This window comes from Ascaphus truei, chromosome 2, assembly GCF_040206685.1.
Source record: "Ascaphus truei isolate aAscTru1 chromosome 2, aAscTru1.hap1, whole genome shotgun sequence".
NCBI classification, from domain to species: Eukaryota; Metazoa; Chordata; class Amphibia; order Anura; family Ascaphidae; genus Ascaphus; species Ascaphus truei.
In genome coordinates this window covers 459,775,469-459,799,438 of record NC_134484.1, presented here as the reverse complement: position 1 = coordinate 459,799,438, position 23,970 = coordinate 459,775,469, and the positions used below count along the sequence as shown (strand labels likewise).

The following is a 23,970-nucleotide window of genomic DNA, read 5'->3' as shown; positions in this document are numbered from 1 at the left end:
AGTTCCCCTCACACACACAGCCTGCAGTTCCCCTCACACACACAGCCTGCAGTTCCCTCACACACACAGCCTGTAGTTCCCTCACACACAGCCTGCAGTTCCCTCACACACAGCCTGCAGTTCCCTCACACACAGCCTGCAGTTCCCTCACACACACAGCCTGCAGTTCCCTCACACACAGCCTGCAGTTCCCCTCACACACACAGCCTGCAGTTCCCCTCACACACACAGCCTGCAGTTCCCTCACACACACAGCCTGCAGTTCCCTCACACACAGCCTGCAGTTCCCCTCACACACACAGCCTGCAGTTCCCCTCACACACACAGCCTGCAGTTCCCCTCACACACACAGCCTGCAGTTCCCCTCACACACACAGCCTGCAGTTCCCCTCACACACACAGCCTGCAGTTCCCTCACACACAGCCTGCAGTTCCCTCACACACAGCCTGCAGTTCCCTCACACACAGCCTGCAGTTCCCTCACACACAAAGCCTGCAGTTCCCTCACACACAGCCTGCAGTTCCCTCACACACAGCCTGCAGTTCCCTCACACACAGCCTGCAGTTCCCTCACACACACAGCCTGCAGTTCCCTCACACACACAGCCTGCAGTTCCCTCACACACAGCCTGCAGTTCCCTCACACACAGCCTGCAGTTCCCTCACACACGCAGCCTGCAGTTCCCTCACACACAGCCTGCAGTTCCCCTCACACACACAGCCTGCAGTTCCCTCACACACAGCCTGCAGTTCCCCTCACACACACAGCCTGCAGTTCCCCTCACACACACAGCCTGCAGTTCCCTCACACACACAGCCTGCAGTTCCCCTCACACACACAGCCTGCAATTCCCTCACACACAGCCTGCAGTTCCCTCACACACAGCCTGCAGTTCCCTCACACACAGCCTGCAGTTCCCCTCACACACAGCCTGCAGTTCCCCTCACACACCCAGCCTGCAGTTCCCCTCGCACACATAGCCTGCAGTTCCCTCGCACACACAGCCTGCAGTTCCCTCGCACACACAGCCTGCAGTTCTGCGCCTTTAATCCTTGCGGTAAAAAGGAAGAGGATACTCGAAAGTTATCCTGTAATCTGTTTTATGTCCCAAAAAGCCTCAAAAAAGGATAACATTCTTGAAATCAGCCGCTCTGCACTAGTTCATTGTGTTCATCCTCTCCAGAGTTATATTTGTTTCCCCTATAGTCTGCAGTACTGGTTCAATTAGATTAAGTGAATGTTTGGGTGTCATGTAAAATAAGGGGTGTATGTATGTATATTTCCTCTTCTTCAGCCCTTGGAAATCTCCTGCTGAGAAAATAAATATATATATATACCATAATACTGAGTTAACTTATGGTGAGTAAAAAAAAGTGACAAAAACCCACCACAGGAAAGCAAATATGCAAATACAACTGCAGATGAGCATACAGTTGTATTTGCATATATATATATACATACTGTACATACATACATACATACATACATACATACATACATACATATACACTTTTTTGCAGATGGCACTGCACATTTATACTGAATGGAGATTTTTTTTAGGTTAGCCGGAAATGGAAGATCTCCAGGACTGTTGGCCTGGCTCTGGAAATGTTTGCTCCCAAGGTCTTGGTTGGCACTATTGGGAAACAATAAATGTCGCCGACTCCATTATTGGCGGCAGGCCAATTGTTACATTGTATGATGTTCTGTGCGTGATTGTAAGAATGTTTATCAGAAGTCATTACAATATTGTTACCATACACCCCCCCCCCTCTCCCAAGTTCCAATAACCTTAAATAATAACCTTTTGTCAATGAATATAAGCACTGCTATACCTAAAGATTGGAATCCAAGGAGAGATAATGGCACTTATTTTTTATTTACCTTTTACCCATCCCTTTTTCTATGAGCTGGTTTCTATAAAATCACACTCACGCCGTATATGGTCCCAGTTAAAGGGCATATCCCCCGGCCATATTTGAAACTCCCCCTTGTTTTTTTTTTTTTTACGTGACCCCCAGAACTCCAGCCCCCATGTCCCTACGTGCCCACACAAGATTGACTTCGGAGGGGCAGAATACTGGCCAGAGTATGCACCAACCCCGGCCCATAGAAGAGGCACCGAGACATGGAAGACATGGAAGATACAGCCGAACGTAAGTAGATATGAACGCATTCGGAAACTGGCCCTTGTTGCAATACAGGTCTGTGTAAAATTTATTGGACATGCTTTACCCATTAGTGGATTTTGGAAATACGTTAAGGCATTGACCTCAATTGCAACATACTGTATTGTATGCTGTGTATTCGGTCGTTTTGTCTGCCGTCTAATTTGTTGATACTTCAACAATTTCCAGGCACTAGGTAGAAATCCAGTATTTGAAGCTCTGATGTTGTTCACATAAAAATTAGAATGCAATGAATAATGCATTTTCTTGCTTGGTTCAGCCTTACAGTATCATAGGGCCTATTTCAGTGGGTTTCAACCTTTATTTGGTTAATGAACCCTATAATAATATTGTTAAATTATGCATGCCCCCAACCCTCTCTAATAGCGCGTCTGAGATAAGATACATTGTAAGTAACTTCAACCGTCTCTAATAGCGCGTCTGAGACCAGATGCATTGTAAGGAAGGCCAACCCTCTCTAATAGCGTGGCTGAGATCAGATACATTGTAAGGAACCCCAACCCTCTCTAATAGCGCGTCTGAGATCAGATGCATTGTAAGGAACTCCAACCTCTCTAATAGCGCGTCTGTGATCAGATGCTTGTAAGGAACCCCAACCCTCTCTAATAGCGCGTCTGAGATCACATACATTGTAAGTAACCCCAACACTCTCTAATAGCGCGTCCGAGATCGGATGCATTGTAAGGAACCCCAACCCTCTCTAATAGCGCGTCTGAGATCAGATGCATTGTAAGGAACCCCAACACTCTCTAATAGCGCGTCTGTGATCAGATGCATTGTAAGGAACCCCAACCCTCTCTAATAGCGCGTCTGTGATCAGATGCATTGTAAGGAACCCCAACCCTCTCTAATAGCGTGTCTGAGATCACATACATTGTAAGTAACCCCAACACTCTCTAATAGCACGTCCGAGATCAGATGCATTGTAAGGAACCCCAACCCTCTCTAATAGCGCGTCTGAGATCAGATGCATTGTAAGGAACCCCAACCCTCTCTAATAGCGCATCTGTGATCAGATGCTAGTAAGGAACCCCAACCCTCTCTAATAGCGCGTCTGTGATCAGATGCTTGTAAGGAACCCCAACCCTCTCTAATAGCGCGTCTGAGATCAGATGCATTGTAAGGAACCCCAACCCTCTCTAATAGCGCGTCTGAGATCAGATGCATTGTAAGGAACCCCAACCCTCTCTAATAGCGCGTCCGAGATCAGATGCATTGTAAGGAACTCCAACCTCTCTAACAGCGCGTCTGTGATCAGATGCATTGTAAGGAACCCCAACCCTCTCTAATAGAGCGTCCCAAACCCCCCACCCCCCCACAAACAGGTCAGGTTTTCAGGGTATCCCTGTTTCAGCACAGGTTGCTCAATCAGTCTTCAACTGCTTCTCTTATTGAGCCACCTGTGCTGAAGCTGGAATATGCTGAACACCTGACCTGTTGGGGGAGTTTGAGGACTTGAGTTGAGCCCCCCCTGGATTAGAGCACAATTATAATATTGTTCCCATTAACTTCACCAATTCTTACAATCGCTCACTAAATTGCTGTGAGAGTCGACGTACAGCACAGTATGTTCATAAAACAAATATAAGAGATCTAACGTGGAAATAATTCACTTACTGGGGCTGATTCTATGCCAAAAACTGCCCGATCAATTAACAATGCTTGATACCAACTTGCAATTCTTGATACCAAGCTGTATTTATGAGACAACATTCTCTGTTTGGTGTGATAACTGTGCTAAACCACTATTGTTTTGAAGTACTACAAATAAACCTAGAGTCATTTAGTACCTTGTACAACTGCAGACAAGAGAACACGCTGAGATAAAAATCTAGCAACGTTTTCTGTGGGTTTAGCATACATATAATATGTTTCTGGGCATGTTGCAGATGTTGTGCAATAAATATCATGACATTATGAATATTAATAAGGCAAGTTAGCATGTCTTTAACATCAATTAAAATGCTGTTACAGTACTTTCTCGCGTCTAAAAATGTTTGGTTACTCTCTATGCCTGGAGAGGTGTGTGTGCCGCGGTTGGTCATGGTATGCTTAGTCAGATCAAGTCTCACTCATTTGGCATGAGACCAACTCGTGTTTAACTAACTCATTCATTGTGTCGATACAATGTAACTGTAATAGGCCTAATATTTATTTGCATTTTTCTTATACTGTTTTATTATAATGGAGCCCAGTAATTCATTTTGTGCACATTACGCTCTGCTGGCAGGATTTGGTAAACACCCCCTAATTGTAACATCAAGGTAATTTGCCTCCCACCTCGGCATCTGCTTTGCACTTGTTCTCAGCGCTCTTCTCGTTTATTGTACCTTGTTCCCACTGATCCCTGCACCTGACTTCCCTGACTAATCACGAGCTGGATTTAGTTCTCTTGAGGGACGCATCTGGTCACTAATTGGCCGTATACAAGTCCAGCGCCTTCACAGCTGGATGCCATAAGGGATTTAGTAAGACATGCAAACTTCTAAGTGGCGGACCACACTTGCATTGAGACCATGCATAGAGCCTATCTCAGCGTGTCACTGCTCAGTGAATATACATGTTTTTGTTTTGGTCTTATCTTGCTAGCGTATGACGTGCCGAGTTTGAGAGCTGATGAATTGACTCTTGTTGACGATTAGTGGTTATGGCCTATTGACATATGCACACATGACTAACTGTAGCATTTTTGTTAAGTAGCCAGTAACTTGTTTAAGTTACGTAATAGGTTGGGAATAATTAGATCTGACATGAGAACACTGACTGGCAATTAATGACAGGCTATTTTCGTCTCCCTAATCCAGGAATCCCTTTCTACACTGTTTTACAACTGGTTTAATGGATCTGTATCAGCAGAGCTCGGTGGGGGGTCACCAAACCTCCACATTAAAATGATTGCAAATCTCTGCAGTACTTCAAAGGAGCTCGCTAAACCTTTTCATGGCATGTGATCTTAAATGCAGCTGTGCTATAGTACCCATTAGGCCAATTGAGACAAGTGGCTGCACAGGTAGCATTATATGTGGGCAAGGGAATCATTTGTCTGACTCCTACAGAGATTTCTGGGCACCCACTGTCCCAGAACAACAGGGCCAGGAACCATGCTGGCTATATATAAGTCCAGAAAGGAGCGTTTGGCTGGGGAGGCAACCCTTGACTATCACCCCTTGACTATCACCCCTTGACTATCACCCCTTGACTATCACCCCTTGACTATCACCCCTTAACTATCACCCCTTGACTATCACCCCTTGACTATCACCCCTTGACTATCACCCCTTGACTATCACCCCTTGACTATCAGGCTCTGTTCCAGTCTCCCATAACCCAGCAGGGTTCACCCACACTGTGGCAGGTACCAGAATTCACCTCCCAGTGGGCCTTAAGCGGGGTGCTGTGCTCGGTATCGCCATCTGGTTTCCTCTCCATTACACACCTCCTTTAGTGCACTTTATTTTTAGTTACAGGTGCACTTGTTTTATTTTCACCCAGTTTTAAAACGATCTGAGCTTTAAAAAAAACTGCAATCTCCAAAGGTTAAAGGTGTTAGGATGGTGTTTGCGGCCTGTTTCTTGTTGAGTAGCTCAGTGGACAGTTCCTTTGACGCTACCTGTGACCTTATTGCAAGCTCTTTGTTGTCATTCATCTGTCGCACTTATTCCCATTGTTTGTAATGTACATTATTTAACTCCTATTGTAATGTTGTAAAGCGCTGCGTATGGGGGGGCTATATAATTAAAGGGCTGGGCTATATAATTAAACTGATACAAATGGTACAGTATGTACAGTATTGCGTACCCTAGTATACACGGTAAGAAAACATATAATATATTATTATTATTAGATATACCGCTCAGTACATTGATCAGCAGATTTAAAGAATCGACTATTTTAGCTATTAAATTGCTCTAAACTATCAACTATTTTAGTTTGCCTGCTACTGCACGTGGGACTGCTACTGCACGTGGCACTGCTACTGCACGTGGCACTGCTACTGCACGTGGGACTGCTACTCTACGTGGGACTGCTACTGTACGTGGGACTGCTACAGCACGTGTGACTGCTACTGTACGTGCACTGCTACTGTACATGGGACTGCTACAGCACGTGGCACTGCTACTGTTTGTGGGACTGCTACTGTACGTGGCACTCCTGCAGCATTCGCGACTGTTACTGTACGTGGGACTGTTACTGTACGTGGGACTGTTACTGTACGTGGGACTGTTACTGTACGTGGGACTGCTACAGCACGTGGGACTGCTACTGTACGTGGCATTGCTTCTTTCCGGTGAATCAACACAGCAGATATGCATCAACGTCTCCCGTCCTGCATAGCCGGTGCAAAACAGAGGCAAAAATTGCACCAATAGCATTCGGCAATAGAATTTTTTTTCCAACCAAATATATATTTTTTTGTTTGCTAAATATGGTGCTGTATTTTAGCAAATAAAAGCACGTGAACTGTAGCTTTCACAGTAAGTGAGGGCACGGCGTAATGTAAATGTCATAAAGGTGCCCAGCTTAGAAACATTCACTGAGTCGCCCTCAGTCCCCAATTTAACTTTTCCACTACCAGAGAGTGAGCCACACGTTGCTGGTGCTTCTGGCAGCACAAGGTGCAACAGTGGAAAACGGCGTACACAAAATGACGACTGAAGCACCGCTGAATTCCCGGAACCCCTGCGTTATTCTGTTATTCGGCATGAGCCTTTCGTGAGCTTCCAAAGAAGTCAGTAGGTATTGTAACCACAGCTGAGCGCGTTATAGGTTATAGGTTAAATTAAAATAAATCTTGTTTTTGGTTTTGCTGAAACTCGATTGGTTTTTTAAATATATGGAAAAACATAATATAAGCAGTAACGTGTTTACTTTTTAAAGTCATTTTCCACTTAACTTTTTTTTGTCAGGTTTTTTTTTCCCCAACTCAAGATATAGATATATACATATGTCTATAATATAACTATATAAATAGAAATAGAAAACACATCTGAAAATTAGCATTTCTCAGGTTTTGGCTCAAATTTAACTTGGGAAAATGTGACCGCTGTTCAACTCCATTTCCGAACGGACCTTTGAAGTTCGGATTTGAAACCCGTGAACCTGTGCGTTCTTAATTGTAACGTATCTGACATTATGACGCACGCGGTTTCAATAGTTGAGACTGTGTTGCATGGCTGAGTGCTAAAGTGAGAGGGAAAATGAAAAATGGGGGTGAAGCAGGCAGGGAAGGGGCTTAGGCTAAGGCCCCGCTCCCTCCGTCAGCGCGCCAGCACTGCAGACAGGCGGGGCGCTGACAGACACAGACCGCGATATGCGGTCTGTAGGGAGCAGGAGCCGGGGCTGGAGTGGGAGGGAGGGGGGCGTGGTTTAAGCGGGGGGCATGGTTTAAGCGGAGGGACCCGCTACCCCCCCCTCCCCTCCACGGGCTCAGGCTCGGGCTGCAGCAGGGAGCTGCTGCGGGCTGCCCTAGGTGTGTGATCGGCTGGGCTTGTACAGACAGCACTGGTAGAGGGACACTGTATCCGGCTGCAGCAGGAGACTAACTCACACGCTGACACTCATGCACTCACACACACACACTCATGCACACACACACACACACAGGCAGGCACACATATGCACAAACACAGACAGGCACACACATACACACACACACAGGCATAGACAGGCACTCACGCTGCTTTCCCTCCACACTCTCCTCCCCGCTCCCCGAAGCCTCCCCTCCTCATTGGCTCACAGCCACACCACGTGACGCGTCGACGCTAGGAATTACAATTCTCTTGAATCCCCTAGCGTCTGACGCGTCACAGCGTGTAGTGAGCTGTGTCGTGAGGGGGGACCGGGACCGGCTCGGGAGGATTCCCCTGCTGGTGGGGAACGCTCGTGCAGCCGCCCGCGTCGCCGGGCGCAGCGGGTCCCAGGCCTTAGGCAGGGGGCTTGGAGTTGGGTGAGGAGACACGCAGTTAAGGGCATAGTCCGGGTTTAGCCTTTGAAGATAGATTTGTAGTTGTATCAGTATTTCTATTAGCCACATCTTTTCAGTCTTTGGTGTTTCAAAGTAAGGCCAGACGTGTGCAGCCAGCTGCTATTTCCATTAGTATTGGATTGCCCACCAAAACATAACCCTGCGTTGCGGTGGTGGCACTGTGAGGTTAACCGCTACCAAACGGACTTCAGTCATGAGTGTATCACAAGAGGAGTTATTCGTGGACACTGAATTAAGAGAAAACGTGGGTGCTGAATATTGAAGCTATTTGCTGCGTCCGATGCCAACACATAGTGCTATATTAATCAGCGCTGGCCCCTATGATTGAGTTACAGGTGCCATCTGTTATACTCCACATTCAATGCTACATTTTTGTTGATCTCACTTTAAAACAAACTTCACAATGTCCGCAGTGATCCCTTCCTTTCCTTTTGAAGCTGTAGTACGTGAGACGCATGCTGTCCATTTTAGTGTTGCTCTGGTTGGGAAACAAAATGGCTGCCACTTTCTCTCACAGCAAATAAAAGTTTGATTTTGTATTTGAGAAAATGCATATTATATGCCCCGGATAAATTCATCAAAACTGGACACGGAATATTTTTAGCAACACAATGCTTTCATTTTTATTTTATTTTACTTTTTTTGGAGGACGAGAACCTGTGGCCCAAATTCCTGAAAACCCGCATCTCAAAGATTCTTTGAGCTCGAGCTGTTAGGATTCGTGCTCTCCAGAAGGGACGAAAGCTGTTATATTTTTGTAAACTACTTCATATATTTCAACTGCCAAAATATAGGTTTGTTGTGCTTTATTGAATGGTATCCTTGGCCACCCCCAATATCCAACCACTACCCCTACGCCAGTCAGCAGAACTGAAAATTAGGTGGACATAATGGGTGGTCTCCTGAGCTTGTTGGCAACGCTAACGGCACCTACAGAAATGAAAGTAAATAGAGCGTTTGTATTTCTTTCACAGCCATTTGGTACCTAGGTGACTCAATGACCTTTTAAACTGCGAATTGTATAGTAACCCATCATCCAGATCCGTCTTCCTCCTGTCCTGAAACAGAAGGAAGAATATTTTTTTTAAATCTTAAACCTTTTGAAAATCTCCTCGTTGACGGTTATACCACATGTGGTATTCTCGTTTGTGGGTACCAGAATTCTTTCATAATAAGTCAAGGTTTTCTTGAGCGTGTGCATCTGCTGCTTAATTCCCATCTTGCTCAGGCCAAATTTTGCTTTATAACTTCTCATTCTATTTTTTTTTTTTTTCCTACTTCACCATTTGACCCTTATTCTTTTGAGTTGGATGTCTTCCTGCTTCAGAGGTAACAAACTCATTTGCAACGTGAGCCAAGGGCTGGATGTGCGTGTGTGTCTGTGCCTTGAAGTTTTGCCTCATGGCAGCCTTGTTAACCACATCCTCTATGCTTTACTGCCCTTGCTTTCAATCTCTCCATGAGCTGCTATTCTAGTTCCTGTGTGTATTATAGAGGCCCGTGCCAAATGTTCAGATGGTAGAAGTAATAAATGAAGAGAAAGAGTAGCGATGTGTCAACGTAAACAAACACAAACGAAAAATACTATATTGTAGTAGATATGGCTTTCACGGTGCGTAAAGTTGCAGTCTCTCCTATGACCAGAATGAACTAACGGCAGGGTTATAATTAAGGATTTACAAGTAGGTGGTGGACACCTTTCTCTTCACAAAAATCAGACACCTACGGGTATATGTTTTGAAAATTAGTTTGCAAACATGGTCAGTTGAGACATTGGAGCAGGTTGATTACATCTAGCTCAGGAGTGTCCAACTCCAGTCCTCAAAGGCCACCAACAGGTCAGTTTTTAAGGATATCCCTGCTTCAGCACAGGTGGCTCAACCAGTGGTTGACCTTGTTTCAGGTCACACCTTTTTTCACGTTTTTTTTTTTTTTTTTTTTACAAAAAATAGCCATTTTGCAATATATGTTGTTCGCAAAAACAGTTGCGATTTTCGTTTTAGATTGTAAGAAATGTGTTTGAAATGTGTTAAAAAACCGGGGAAATTTTCAGTTTCTATTATTGCTCCCAATGGCACTCTGTGGTGGAATATTCTGTGATATTCTGCATTAATCACTGCTGTTGAATCCTGTGGCTCTTCCGAAAGCCCCTGAGGCAATTAGCCATAGAGCGACATGGCACTGGGGATGACCCCTAATTCACCTCGGTCAACGGGGCAGGTGATTTGTTAATGCGATGCAGTGAATTAGGCGGGAAAGGTGTAGGTTGTCTCCAGGCAGAGATAAAAGCAGGCGTTTAGGGATTGGTTGAAGGTGTGTTGCTAGGCTAAGGAGAAGGGTCAAATCATTGGCCGAGGTGTGGTAGGCAGGGGATGAGTAAAGTTTGGGCGGGAATATGGTGATAGGAATAAAGGAGAGGGAGGGGGAGAGAGAGAGAGATGCATGCATGGGTTTATTTGTCGCAGTACAAGGTTGGAGAAGGGTTAATTATGAGTATGGTCTCAGGAATGGTTCAATTATTGGTTTGGTTGTCATGGTAATTCAGGTTCCTGGCTGGGAGGCTGAGCCATTGTTATTAATGAAGTATGTTTCTGGCTCACTATGTATTGGTTTGAGTTCTATATTGTTATTATGGTTTAATAACTTGTGCTACGGCCTTACCTCATGTTGTGTCTGGTGTAAGTTATTTCAATGAAGCAGAGTTTAGTTTAAAGCAGCAGTTCAAGCAATATCCTACATGTGTTTTTTTTTTTTGTTGTTTTTTTTTAAATAAATCAGTTCTGTACTATCAGAAAATACTTGTAGCATTTAAAATAAATTAAAAAAAAAAAAAGAATGTTTTAAAGACATTTTTAATGTTTCTAATGTAGGAAGCATTTCCAAAGTGACAGCCCCCTTCCCCTTCTGACAGGCTCTGGCTCTTGAGAGCCGCCCTCTCTCTAGCAGTGAACCAATTGTATCTAGTAACTGCCCATTCAATCATATTCCAGGAACTACATTGCCCACAATGCTGTGCAAGAACTGAATTAAATAGCCCCAAGCAAGTAATTGATTACAGGAGAACGGATCGATCTGCAGCTTAGCTAATCATTTGTCAGTGTGCAGATTGTATTGATGCACATATTGATTGGGGAAAAACAAATATATATTTTTTAAAACGGCAGCTTGAGCTGTAGATTTAATGGGTAATGCATCATACTATTCCCATGTGTTATAACACAATAAATTGTGTTATCGACAGGAGCAACAATGTCTGTTACACCTGCATAATCTCTCTATATTTTTGCTTAACATTCACAGTTTTGGTCAGCTCGCTATATTGGGGTTGGGGTACATGGACAGAGCATTCCCAAAGAAACAGATGCATATTATAATAATGTATTTTAGCTTTGTATCCTGCTGCACTTCTCTCGTATCGGCCCGGGATGTCAGTGCTTGTAAACAGACGTTTTGTTTGATGACACAATCACTGAAGCTCAGAACATTCATTCCATAAGTCGTACTCCGAATGCCATTGTGGGAAAGGTCGGGGGCAGCCAGCCCAGGCGGACTTGCTCAGCAACACCCGTGTAAATAAAAGCACAATGCTCAGACTGAAATGAGGGGGGATCAGTGTATTACAGCAGGGGTGAGCAAACTTTTTACGCCGAGCCCCCCCTTTTCATCCATAAAATTTCTCGGGCCCCCCCTGCCTGATGTAATCAAAATCACATGAAAAAAAAAACCCCCTTTATTAAACGGTATACAATATAAATCCAAATATGTTTAAATACTTACATATTTCAACAGCTCGCGGTGACATCACCAACTCTCCAAGCATGAGCGCAGGGTGTCCTGCATAATTTTGCAAGCGTGGATCGGGGCTATTTGTGTGTTTGTGTGTGGCTGTGTGTGTGTGTGTGGCTGTGTGTGCGCATTGACTGCTGCTGAGCGCACTTCAAAGTGCGCACACACAGCCACACACACACCATCACGTGGCCGCCACCTGCACTATCCTGTTCAGCTACCCGCACACATCTTCGGCTGCCCGCCCGTGCACATCTTCTTAGCCGACCCTCGCGCACAGCTTTTGCGTGCTCCCGCGCACAGCGTCTGCCGGCCCGCGTACCCAGTTTTCGTCGCACGCCGCCTGCGCCCCCCTAAATAATCTTGCGCCTCATTGCCCCCCCAGTTTGCGCACCACTGCATTACAACACACACTCTCTCTCTCTTAATCAATCACCACATACACACACACTCACCACATACACACACTCAATCCCCACACACACTCAATCCCCCCCACACACACACCCACTCACTCACTCAATCCCCACACACACACACACTCAATCCCCCCCCCCACACACACACTCAATCCCCCCACACACACACTCAATCCCCCCCCCCACACACACACTCAATCCCCCCCCCACACACACACACTCAGTCCCTCCCACACACACACACTCAATACACACACACACACACACACACACACACACACACACACACACACACACACACACACACACACACACACTCAATCCCCCCCACACACACACTCAACCCCCCCACACACACACTCAATCCACACACACACTCAAACCACACACACACACAATCCCCACCCCACACACACACTCAATCCCCCCACACACTCAATCCCCCCCCCACACACACACACACTCAATCCCCCCCCACCCACACACACTCAATCCCCCCCACACACACACACTCAATCCCCCCACACACACTCAATCCCCCCACACACACTCAATCCCCACACACACACTCAATCCCACCCCACACACACACTTGATCCCCACACACACACTCACTCCCCCCCCCACACACACACACTAAATCCCCCCACACACACTCACTCCCCCCCCACACACACACACTCACTCCCCCACATACACACTCCCCCCCCCACACACACACTCAATCCCCACACACACACACACTCACACTCAATATACACACACACACACACAATTTCACCTGGGGGGGCGACATGCTCCGATCGCCCAACCCCCCATGCTGCTGAAAACTGGTGCGGGAAGCAGACAGGAAGAGAAGGAGGGGCTGTCTGTGTGCAGAAGAGAAGGAGGGGCTGTCTGTGTGCAGAGAGAAGCCCCGCCCCCTCTGAAAGACAGACACATAGAAGCAGCAGCACGGAGCTTCTGGCCGCCCGTGCACAGCTCTGCCCGTCCCCAGGTTTCCCTGCAAGCAGCCCGCGCCCCCCCTACATAATCGTGCGCCCCCTCAAGGGGGCGCGCCCCACAGTTTGCGCACCGCTGTTAATTACAGGACAGTAGCACAAGGAAATAGGAGTGAAAACATCAAAAGGTGTTTCTTAAAACAATATGTATTCAAACTGATTGACAGCTGATGTTTTGGAAAAAGGAAAGATCGTAAACAAGGCGTCCCTCTAAGGGCTCGTCCAGGGTGGCGCTGAGCGGGCGCGCACGCTCACGGTAGACACGTTGCAACAATGCACATGTCCTGCGTGAGCGGGCAGGTGCTCCTGCTCGGCGCTCAGCCGCTTGCCGAGCGAGCAGATTTGAATTTGCCGCTCGCAAGCGTGTCACGTAAGCGGTTTGCCGAATGAGGGCGAACCAGCTCTGTGATGTAGAGGCCGCGCGCACACCTCGCCGGCCAGGAAAAGCACGGCTGAGCAGGGCGCAGCGCTGGAGCGCCAGCGCGCCTCTACCCACCCTGGACAAGGCCTTAGGCTGCAGCCAGGCTGAGAGCGAGCGCGCATGCGTTTTCGCGCTCAGCGTGATCAAACACATTGTGACAATGTCTTTGACCAGCGTAATGTGTGTGATCACGCTGAGCATGTGCAGTGAGCGTTCCGCGCTCAGCTGCTTGTCGAGACAAAGTCTTTTGAATTTTGTCACGCTTGCCCTTGTCCACGTGCGCGGTTCAGCCAATGAGGGAGAACTGCGCACGTGACATCATGGGCATGCCCCCGACCTGCGCGCGCAACTACCCTGGACACAAATCGCCCCGGCTCTCACGGCAGTGCGCTCGAGCGAGAGTGCACTCACTCATAGCCTGGCCGCGGCCTTAGGAAGGAAGTGAACTGAGGCACGGTTACTCGGAGAAATGTATTCAATTTAAGAAAAATCTGTTTAAATATTATTTTTATTTTAATACAATGCAAGCAATATCCTACGTGTGTATGTGTTTTTTTTTTAATAAACCAGTTCTGTAGTATTAGATAATACTTACTACATATTTTTATTTAATTCAACTCTCAATGTCATTTTTAATGAGTTTTAATATACAGTACTGAGCATCATTTGATTTCTATAGCAGGTTTTATCCCACCTCCCCAGCAGGGCAAGATCATTGTAACACTTTCCTCTTTCTGATCATTTGTTGCCACTGTTCCCAGCAGTTTGAGCTGCAAACTGTAACAATAGATACTGTTACCTTAGTAATATAAGAGTACATTGTAGCTGCTGAGCTACCCTGACTGAAGCATTGATTGAAACTGAAAGGCAGCCATTTAGTGAACCCTGGGAAGCGGGAACTTTGCTGATCGATCAGGAGAACAAATTGATCGACCGCGTAGGTAATTTGTTTTCAACACAGGTAATAAAAGGCGCCATATATTAAAAACAAAAACAAGTTTGTTTGTTTTTTCTCCATTTTTTTTTAACATTGGATTGAAGCAGGGGGTCACCGGAGCCGAACCCCTTTAATATCAGTGCTTCGGGGTCCCCCTGCTGCCAGAGATATTTACCGGCACAGCGGGTGCCAGCAGACAGGGTTCACACTCCGGCCGCTTTTCAAAACTCCCGGGTCCTGCAGGCCAGTAGGAAGCCGTGACGGCACCCGGTACAGCTTTCTATTAGCCCACGGGAGGAGGAGCTGAAACTGCAGAGATACCTGCACCCACTTCCGAGGTAAGTATTTCCGGAAGCAGGGGGGCGGGAGGGGGGGGGGGGTCCCTGCTTCAATCCTATGTTTAAAAAAAAAATACTCTTTTGTTCTTTTTAATATATGCAGCTTTCGGGTCAGTGCTTCAATTAATGGGCTTCAGCTCTGGAGACCCCCCTGCTTCAAACATGTATTCAAACACGAAAGAAAACAAATCGGCGTGGTTTGCTCCTTGAATTACAGCATCTAAAAGTAACATTGTGTATGGCAGGATTGAAATATTTATATAATTTCACAATTCTGTTTCCCCCCACCCCCCCCATATTTATTTTGAATTTGTTGAAAGAATGTATGGGATAACATTTCAGAGTTACCATATTTACCATATTTAATGTCCAGCAGATGTAGTTGGGAAGGCAGGGGATGTTGTACATACTTCTAGTAACAGTAGCGGAGACGTCAGAGGGGAATTAACATCAGACTTCTTTATCGGCGTGATTGTGCGTGAGCTTTCATCATTTCTCTTCTTAAAATAGCATCGGGGTTGCTCAATCGGTTGTTTATTGCCATTGATTGGACCCATTGTTCTCTCTTGGTGTAAGGCCCGGGCCATAGAGGGGTGGGGAGAGCGGAGGCGCGCTAACGCTGAGGCTCGCCTGCTTCAGTCAGCGCGATTGCACGGACTTGCAGGCGAGCCAGCGTGCGCGAAGGGAGCCGGGGGGAGGTGGTTGGAGGCGGGGCAGTGACGTTGCTGGGCCAATCGCCCGCGACGCACTGACGTCAATGTCACGGCGCCGACGTCACGGCGCCGTGATGTTGACGCTGCTGTGCAGTGATTGGAGGTTTTCAGCCGACAGCGCGCTGAAAAACAGCTTGGCGCTCGGCTGAAACCTCCATCTCGTCAGCACGCCTGCGGACGCTCGCGTGAGCCCCCTCTCAAGGCATCCTCATTGAGGATGCAGGGGCTCAGCGCTGAGCGTCCACACGCCTCAGCACTGCTGGTCCATCTATGGACGCAGCCTAAGACCACATATGATTTACCACTGGAATCCTCCCAATTCAGACGAAATTCACCTCAATATATTTTTGGGAGCTTAAAATGTCCATGGACAGGACGTTACCTACGAACAGACAAAAACCGTCACCTTGTGAGGTCGCTTGTTCCTGTCTAGCTTATAGGCCAGAAGCTGCTCAGCGGCCTATCTTGGAACGCGGCTTACTGTTCCATTAAAGCAATCATCTGTTGCATGAAATGAAAGACGCGCCCATTTTTAGGGTAGCGATACCGTATATCTCACGGAAGATAGGATCATTATAAAAAACGGAGTGGAAATAAGTGAAGGTGTGCTCAGAAATGACTCATCATTGTCGAGACACAATGAAAACTGCTCCTAAATGTCTTTATAGATGACATATCTGCTCTAAACCTCCATTAATGTCTAAACATTTCACAGCTACGGTTACAAAGACTGCATTTTATATAAATTATGAGACGAATACTGTGGAGCCAAGTGGGCAAATAAATTTGTCTTCGGCAAGTGCCGTTATTTTATGATGTGCTCAATGTATTAGTCCTAATCTTTTAAGTGCCGATCGAGTCTTCTGCGGAACACGCTGTTATTTCTGCAGAGCTGATATATGGTGGGAGTGAGTTTACCAGGGTTGCAGCACTGTGAAAGCAGCCTCTCACGCGATGTGTGCTGCACCACTTTAACACTCGTTTAATAATGTAGGAACTTTTCCAAAGCTTTCCAGTTTGGCTCAAAAACCTTAACTTGCAAGTAGCACATTTGCAAACAGCACGTAACAGGCAATTTCGCAGTATCGATAAGGAAAGAATACCACAAAAATTCTAGCGTTAAAATGATCAGAATAGCAGTTCTATAACTTTGTAAAAATTGAATATGGGGGTCATTTTATTGTAACCCTACGTTTTTGTAACAGCAAAGGGGGCTCTATATACAGAATATAAAAAGATTTTTTTTTTTTTTAAATGCATTGCATGAAAAAAAACTAATTTTCACTTCAGATCATTAGGTCAGGGGCGGCGGGCGGCTGCCTCGACTCTTCAAGGGTCACCAACAGGTCAGGTTTTAAGGATATCCCTGCTTCAGCACGGTTGGCGGATTTAGCCACCTGTGCTGAAGCAGGGATATCCTTACAACCTGAGCTGTTGGTGACCCTTGAAGACTGGTGTTGGACACCCATCCATTAGTGGTGTATGTCAGTGTACGTCCTTACATTTCACACCATGTTTCTTAGTATTTGTATGGCGTGCGCTATGTTCATACATAGTGTAGGAATGCATTAGGAAGTGTTTGTGTCTCCTTGCATTTCTCTTTTACGCCAAGAAAAAGGTGACCAACAATTCTGACGCATTTATGGTGCACAAAAAGTCACGCATGCTCGTGGTTTAATATTTTATAGGATTTACATAGACCGTATCCCAACTCCACCCCCTAGCATCATTTTTTTAGACTATGGGTTTGGGGTAAAATGTTATAGGGTAAGGGGTTAAGCTTTTTGGGATAGGGGATTAGGGTAAGGGGTTAAGGGTTTTTAGGATAGGGGATTAGAGTAAGGGTTAAGGTTTTTTTAGGGTAGGGGTTTAGACTGAGGGCTTAGGGTAAAAGGTTTTAGAGTAAGGGGTTAAGGTTTTTGGGGTAGAAGGTAGGGTTAGTATAGGGGGTTCAGATGACGTTTTTTTAGGGAAAGGTTAGGGGCTTAACTTGACCCGCGGAGATATATGCCGGCGGAGAGGTGAGTGGCACGGCTAACTACTGGTGGCGATTTGGTTACGGCAAAATGTCTGCGATCCAATGTCCTAGACCCTTATACATAGTCTTTGTTTATGAATCGAAAATGACATGAAGGTTTCGCTGCAACGTACTTGAAAAGGATATTTTAAAAAAAAAATCAAGGATTTATAGGGAAAAAATGACAATAGCAATTGAAAAAAAAACCTGAGCCCAGTAAATATGTTACTTTTCCAATTACTGGTGTAGAGCAAACTCTGCAGAGGAGCAATAGTCAATACACAGCTGTACTGTAGGTACTGTAGTATATGCGAGACATTGGGAGAGGTGGAGCCCTCTTACTGCAATGTCTTTACAGCCTTTGGGTAATGTACAGTACAAAAGTCCATTAATGAGCGATACTGAGCTTATCCCTTTATAGAATGTGACACACTGAATAATTGTGAGATCCACCGTTTTTATTGAGATTAACAGTAATGGACAAAGGCATCAGAAACTTAGACTGAGCCTTGTCTTGTGATCTGGAGCCATGGGGTTCTTCTCTCCGTTATATCCCACGCTCTTATTAAATGAACATTTTACAGTTTGGAGTGTGTTCTTTTATTGAAGTAATTACGGGACATTCTCTGGTTCCAGCAAATCCTTTGTACTGTACAATGTGCTTTCACAGCTTGGACACCTACAATTTGAATATGTTTCAGTACTGCACATACCTTAAAATCGGAAACTTCCATGACCAATTACATATGATATCATTGGACACTCATCCACGTTTTTGCCACATTTTTATGCACACAAAAGTGGACTCTCAGCCTGGTTTAAATTGGGGTTGACCAACTTCATTTACATCCAAAAGAAACCAATGAATTAGTGCAGGGGTAGCCAACTCCAGTCTTCAAGGGCCACCAACAGGCCAGGTATAAGGGATATCCCTGCTTCAGCACAGGTGACTCAATAAATCAGTGATCCTAATACCTAGTCTGTTAATGGCCCTTGAGGACTGGAGTTGGCCACCCCTGAATTAATGGAAACTGGAAATCTACTTGTATGTTCTTATGTGTTACATCAGACATAGCATTTAATTAGACTCGGAGGGCCAAATTCACCGATTTAACATTATCATAACACAGTATATACTCATTCAAATAACGGGAGGTTTCCCAGGTTTTACTCCCATAAAAAGAAAGCATTATTTTAAATGGCCTAAAATATTTGAATCCCATATTATTCGCCAAGCTACATTATTTAAGTCATACCTCCCAGCCAGACACTGAATTCTGGATTTTTGCTGAAGAGAGAAAGAGAGGGGGGATGAGAAAGTATTCACAGCCTTATCCCGAAATAACGTGACGTTTAACTCTTGACCAGAGGTTCTCAACTCCAGTCCTCAAGGCCTCCCAACAGGTCAGCTTTTAAGGATATCCCAGCTTCAGCACAGGTGTCTGTCGTCAACCCAGCTCCATGCTATTGAGCTCAATTATGGGCGTTAGTTTAGCAAGGGATGACCGTAAAGAAGGAGCTTACTCGGAAAATCAGGGCTATTCTGGTTTTAGGTCACATTATTTGTCCGGATTAAACGGAGGTTAGTGAATCTAGGCCACAGTCCCCTACTCAACATACTGTAAAGCCAACCTCCCAATGCTCAGATAGATTTTAGCACCATTTCAGCTTCATTGAAATGACTTCAAAGCATAATTAATTGGGGCCTTGGACGTTTTTTCCCCCTTGTAACCACAAGTGACTGTTTTAGTCTCTGCCAGGTGTTTAGAATATAATTCTCCCCTGCAGGAAATGAAGCTGAACGCAGAAATAGAAGTTGTCTTTTTTCCATACTGGCTGAGGTTAGTCTATGGTTTGGGAAGAAATGCTCCTTTTTCAGATCAAGTGCCCAAGAAAAGGAGCGTATGAGCCATTTAAAAGGGGGTCATTTGCAGCTGAATGTTCATTTAGCACAGGCATGGTCAACTCCAATCCTCAATGGCCACCAACACGTTTATCTTTTCAGGATATCCCTGCTTCAGCACAGGTTACTTAATCGTTGGCTCAGTCGAAGACTGATGGCAGTCGTTGACTGCGCCACCTGTGCTGAAGCAGGAATATCCTGAAAACCTGAACTGTTGGTGGCCCTTGAGGATTGGAGTTGCCCACCCCTGATTCAGCATTACCAAGTATGAAAAATAATCTATGTTAATACGTTTCCGTACTTAAATGATTCTGATTTATTTGATGAGAGATAAAGCACATGAAAAAGGTAGTTAAGCACACCAAAAATATAGATCAATCAACAAGAGTCACAACAGCATACAACTTTTCGGTGCAACTGGCACCTTCATCAGGGATGAAGCACATGCAAATACAAAAAAATTGTAGCATCAAAACCTACATATTTATTAGCAAAATGTAATCTTGGGAAGCAGGGGGTCTGAATTGCGTTAATTTCAGGTCCTAGGCCCCCCTGCTTCCTTCGAAGGTGGATGTGTTACTATCCCCTGCTGGGGAAACAAAATGGAGGTTTAAATCTCCCCCAGCATGCAGGACAATTCAGCATGTCGTGAGAGATTGAAGATCCAGGAAGTTGGAAAATTGGGCACAGGGAATAAAAGGGCTGGTGAGTTCCAGATTGAAACAGAGAAGCTTTAACATCACCAAAAAATCAGCGAGTGGCAGCAAACGGATCACACCCTTTAGCTGGCATTTGGCTGTGTCAAAGGCTGTCCGCCTTTGGGGTGACGCAAATGTACACTGAAGGGGTTCAGAATGAATGCAGCTGTGAATTCAAATTCCTTTGTCCTCTTGGCTCATTAACATTCCAGTGGGTGGGGTTGACGTTCCACATAGTACAATCAAATGTTAACCCTTAGCACGCTGGTCCTGTGCAGAGGGGAGCAGCTCTTGGGAAACCCCATCAGGCGTCCGCCTTTGGTGCGACACAGATATACACTGAAGGTGTTCAGATTGAATGCAGCTGTGAATTCAAAGTCCTTTCCAATGCTCCTTTTGTATGTAGTTCCTATGACCAAACTGTACTAATGTCAGTGACATGTTTAAGAGGTCACATTTCGGTGATTGATTGCCTTTTTTTGTTTTTAAATCTGACACCTATAAGTATTTTTAAATCATGTTTTAAGGGTTTTTTGTAAACACAGTGAGCTGAGACTTGAACGGGGTTTGATCTCCACTGGCTGTTCCCTTCTCCCAAATGTGCATTTTATCCCACAATCAGAGATGATCGAACCAGTCCAAATCAGTTTCCCAAAATTCAGCTGATCTCGCTCACACTGCTAGATCTGTGGTCTAGAAAAGTACAGGTTGTGGGCTCTAGTCGTGTTGGGTCGGACACCATTCTAGTCATTCAGTTGGTTGGTATGGAAATCCTTTTAGAAAGTGTGGGATGGGACTCATTTAAATATACTTTGCATAGCCATTAGCATCTCTCCCTGCCAGGTACGTTAGGTGTGCTGATCACAGGCATGTCTCCCAAATTTATTTGGAGGGACATTTGAGGGGATATACTGTATATATACAACTGGAGACACTACTAAATGAAAAGACTCTGTCTCCGAGAAAAAAAAATGTGCTCGTCTCTACCCACAGTGATTTCCTGCTAAAATTCTGCTAGTCATTTAGTTAATTTGTTATTTTTAGCAATTAATTTAAAAAAAGGCATTTTTATTTGTCACTTTTTGCATTTTGGTACTGTATTTAACAGGCCTTTGTTCGGATTTCTACCCTGTGCTTTTCTCCCAGGAGTTACATCAGTGTTTATTTCTGAGTTTTGGTTCGGCAAGATTATTTTAAGATGAAAAATGATACAGGATTGGCCAGAATTCCAGTTTGTTTTTTGGAAGAAGCGGAGTGAGGTTTTTCTCCCAACGTTTGGGAATATAGAATATGTCCCTTAGTCTCTTTATTGCTGGAAAGGCCTGCAACACATTGTACGTCGATTTCCTCCCCTCCCCCCCCCCCCTCCCATGTGTGTCAGTTTACAATTTGCGGAGTGTCTCATTTGTCAGAATGATATGTGTCAAATTTTGTGTCACTGTGTGTACCTGCATCTCCCTTTCTTATGCTTCAAACAAAACACCACTTTGAGGGCGTCATAAATCTCCTTGATTAGCAACCAGCTTGTTACATGTACCGCACTTTGGTTGAGAAAATTATAAAAGTGGGGCAAAACAAACCGCTGTGTGAAGGGTTATTTATTAAACTGCAATAGTACGGTTCAAGGCACTATTGCATGTAAGCTTCCATGAAAACTTCCAATGCGACACTACTGCAGTCTAATGAACAACACATTGGGCTTCAATAAAGTAGCCTTGAGCTGCTAGGCGATAGGGTGGTATGACGCCAGGGCTAGGCTCCTCTCTACCTTCCCCCTTCTGTGGGGCCATGTTTATCCCCGGTCCCTTCTTCCGCTCACCGCATTGGTCTCTGACATGGAGGCAGGGGAGGTTATATAAATCCTGTGCCGGGGCGGGAAGACAGTCCACACCTTGCCAGGAAAGTTCCTGCCTGTTCCTCCCTTTGTTATGAGGTCATGCTGTTATGCTGTAACACTGTTTGATACTTGTAAAAAGAAAAGAGAAACATACAGAGAAAGTAAAAGAAATACTTTAATGACTGTTTATTCTTTTGAAATGGGCATTTTGAGGCGTGTTGGTGTCTCTATCGCTGCGGCTCTTGGAGGGGGGGGGGGGTTAAGTGCGCTTTAACCTTGTCAGATGGGGCTCTCTGGGTCGGTAGAGGCCTGAGGTGGCTATGAGTGGTGAGTGGGCAGGGCTCATTTAAGCGTGATTTCCTCTAAGGCCGGGCTGGTGCGGTGCCTTGCTTGGTGGGCCGTTGCTTTTAGTATCATCGGTTTGAGTAAACCATCGTTAGTTTGAGTAAAGCTCTGTGGTGGCTCTGAGTCAGGAATGGGCAGGGCTCATTGAAACATGAGTTCCTGTGCCCGATTTCGCGAGAAGGTCGGACTGGTGCAGTGCCCGGTTTGATGGATGTGGTGGACCATGGTTTAAGTATCATTGGCCTTTACCCGGTGGTTGAGCGATCTGGCAGGGTTGACACTTATCGAGTTACGTGATGCATTTTAATAAAAGCCGCAGCCTCCAGATCTTTGTGTTTATTATAAATATTATTATGGGGATAGGTATTCACGGAGGGGAGGGGGAGCTCCATTGCAGGCTCCAAGGCCATGCCTTCGATGTGTAACGGGTATTCCCCCACCCAATCGCAGATTCTACTGTGTGGGTGCAGGAAACATATATTGTTACTCAGGTGTGGTGCATTACCTGTTGGCTCACAGGAGGGCTGAGCTTCCGCCACGGGGAACCTGGGGTAATTATACTAGGGGTGATCACTTACAACATCTTCTCGGTACAGCGCCTCCACCTGCGATGGCTCCCACCAGAGGGGGAGTGGTTCCTCGCAGGACAATCACAATAATACCATACACAGTGCTTTATATAACTAAGGACTTTACTAACGAATAATAATGATAACCTGTGTCTCTCTCACGGTGAGACACTAACAGTGACGTCTCGCAGGACGATTCCCAAACACTAGGTGATCCCACCCAGTGTCCCAAGAACCCCACCCAATGTCCCGTACTCCTACAGAGATAGTCAATGGGTGACTGCGCAGTCACTAAGAACCTCTAGGCCTGTTGGTGCACATGTGATGGTATAATACCTGCCGAGCACTCCGGTGCTCGGGTCAGCAACAAACTTCTCAAAGGGTCAGACGTGTGATGAATCCGTCTGATCCAACCGAACTCCTTGCACGTGCGGACCGCTTCACAGGAACCGCAGCGTCTGCTGTGTCCCTGTCTAATCTAAATGGTACTAACGTGACAGGAACCCTAACCTAGGGCCTGTCCCTGTAGTACAGCAACCTGTAGTGGCTTGGGGAACTCCTAGGGCCTGCAGGGGTAATGACCTGTCCCACTCCCCCAACTACCCAAGTCCCTTCGGTAAGTGATCTGGAATGGACTAGAGTACTCTTCCATGCAGTACTTGGGCGTCTACCTACTGTTGGCTAGCCTAGTGCAGATCCTCTCCAGAATTCCTGCTCTCAGTTACCAGTTTATCCCTTCAGGCATCCTACCCCTAGCGCTACCTCAAGGTGACTAGAACAGCTATAGCCCTTCTCCAGACCCACTACTCT

At 45.8% G+C, this 23,970-nt stretch overlaps 1 protein-coding gene across 2 annotated transcripts in view; it reads left to right on the top strand.

Annotated features, from left to right (window-relative positions):
* WNT9A (Wnt family member 9A) overlaps positions 1-23,970 on the top strand; it is a 236,632-nt gene that overhangs the window by 55,929 nt on the left and 156,733 nt on the right. Inside the window, exon 2 of one of the 2 annotated variants that reach the window (XM_075588024.1) lies at positions 2,023-2,157. The exons of the other annotated variant lie outside the window; for it this stretch is intronic. Coding sequence (XP_075444139.1) covers positions 2,023-2,157 — 135 coding nt within the window. The remainder of the gene's footprint in view (positions 1-2,022; positions 2,158-23,970) is intronic. 2 annotated transcript variants of the gene reach the window in all.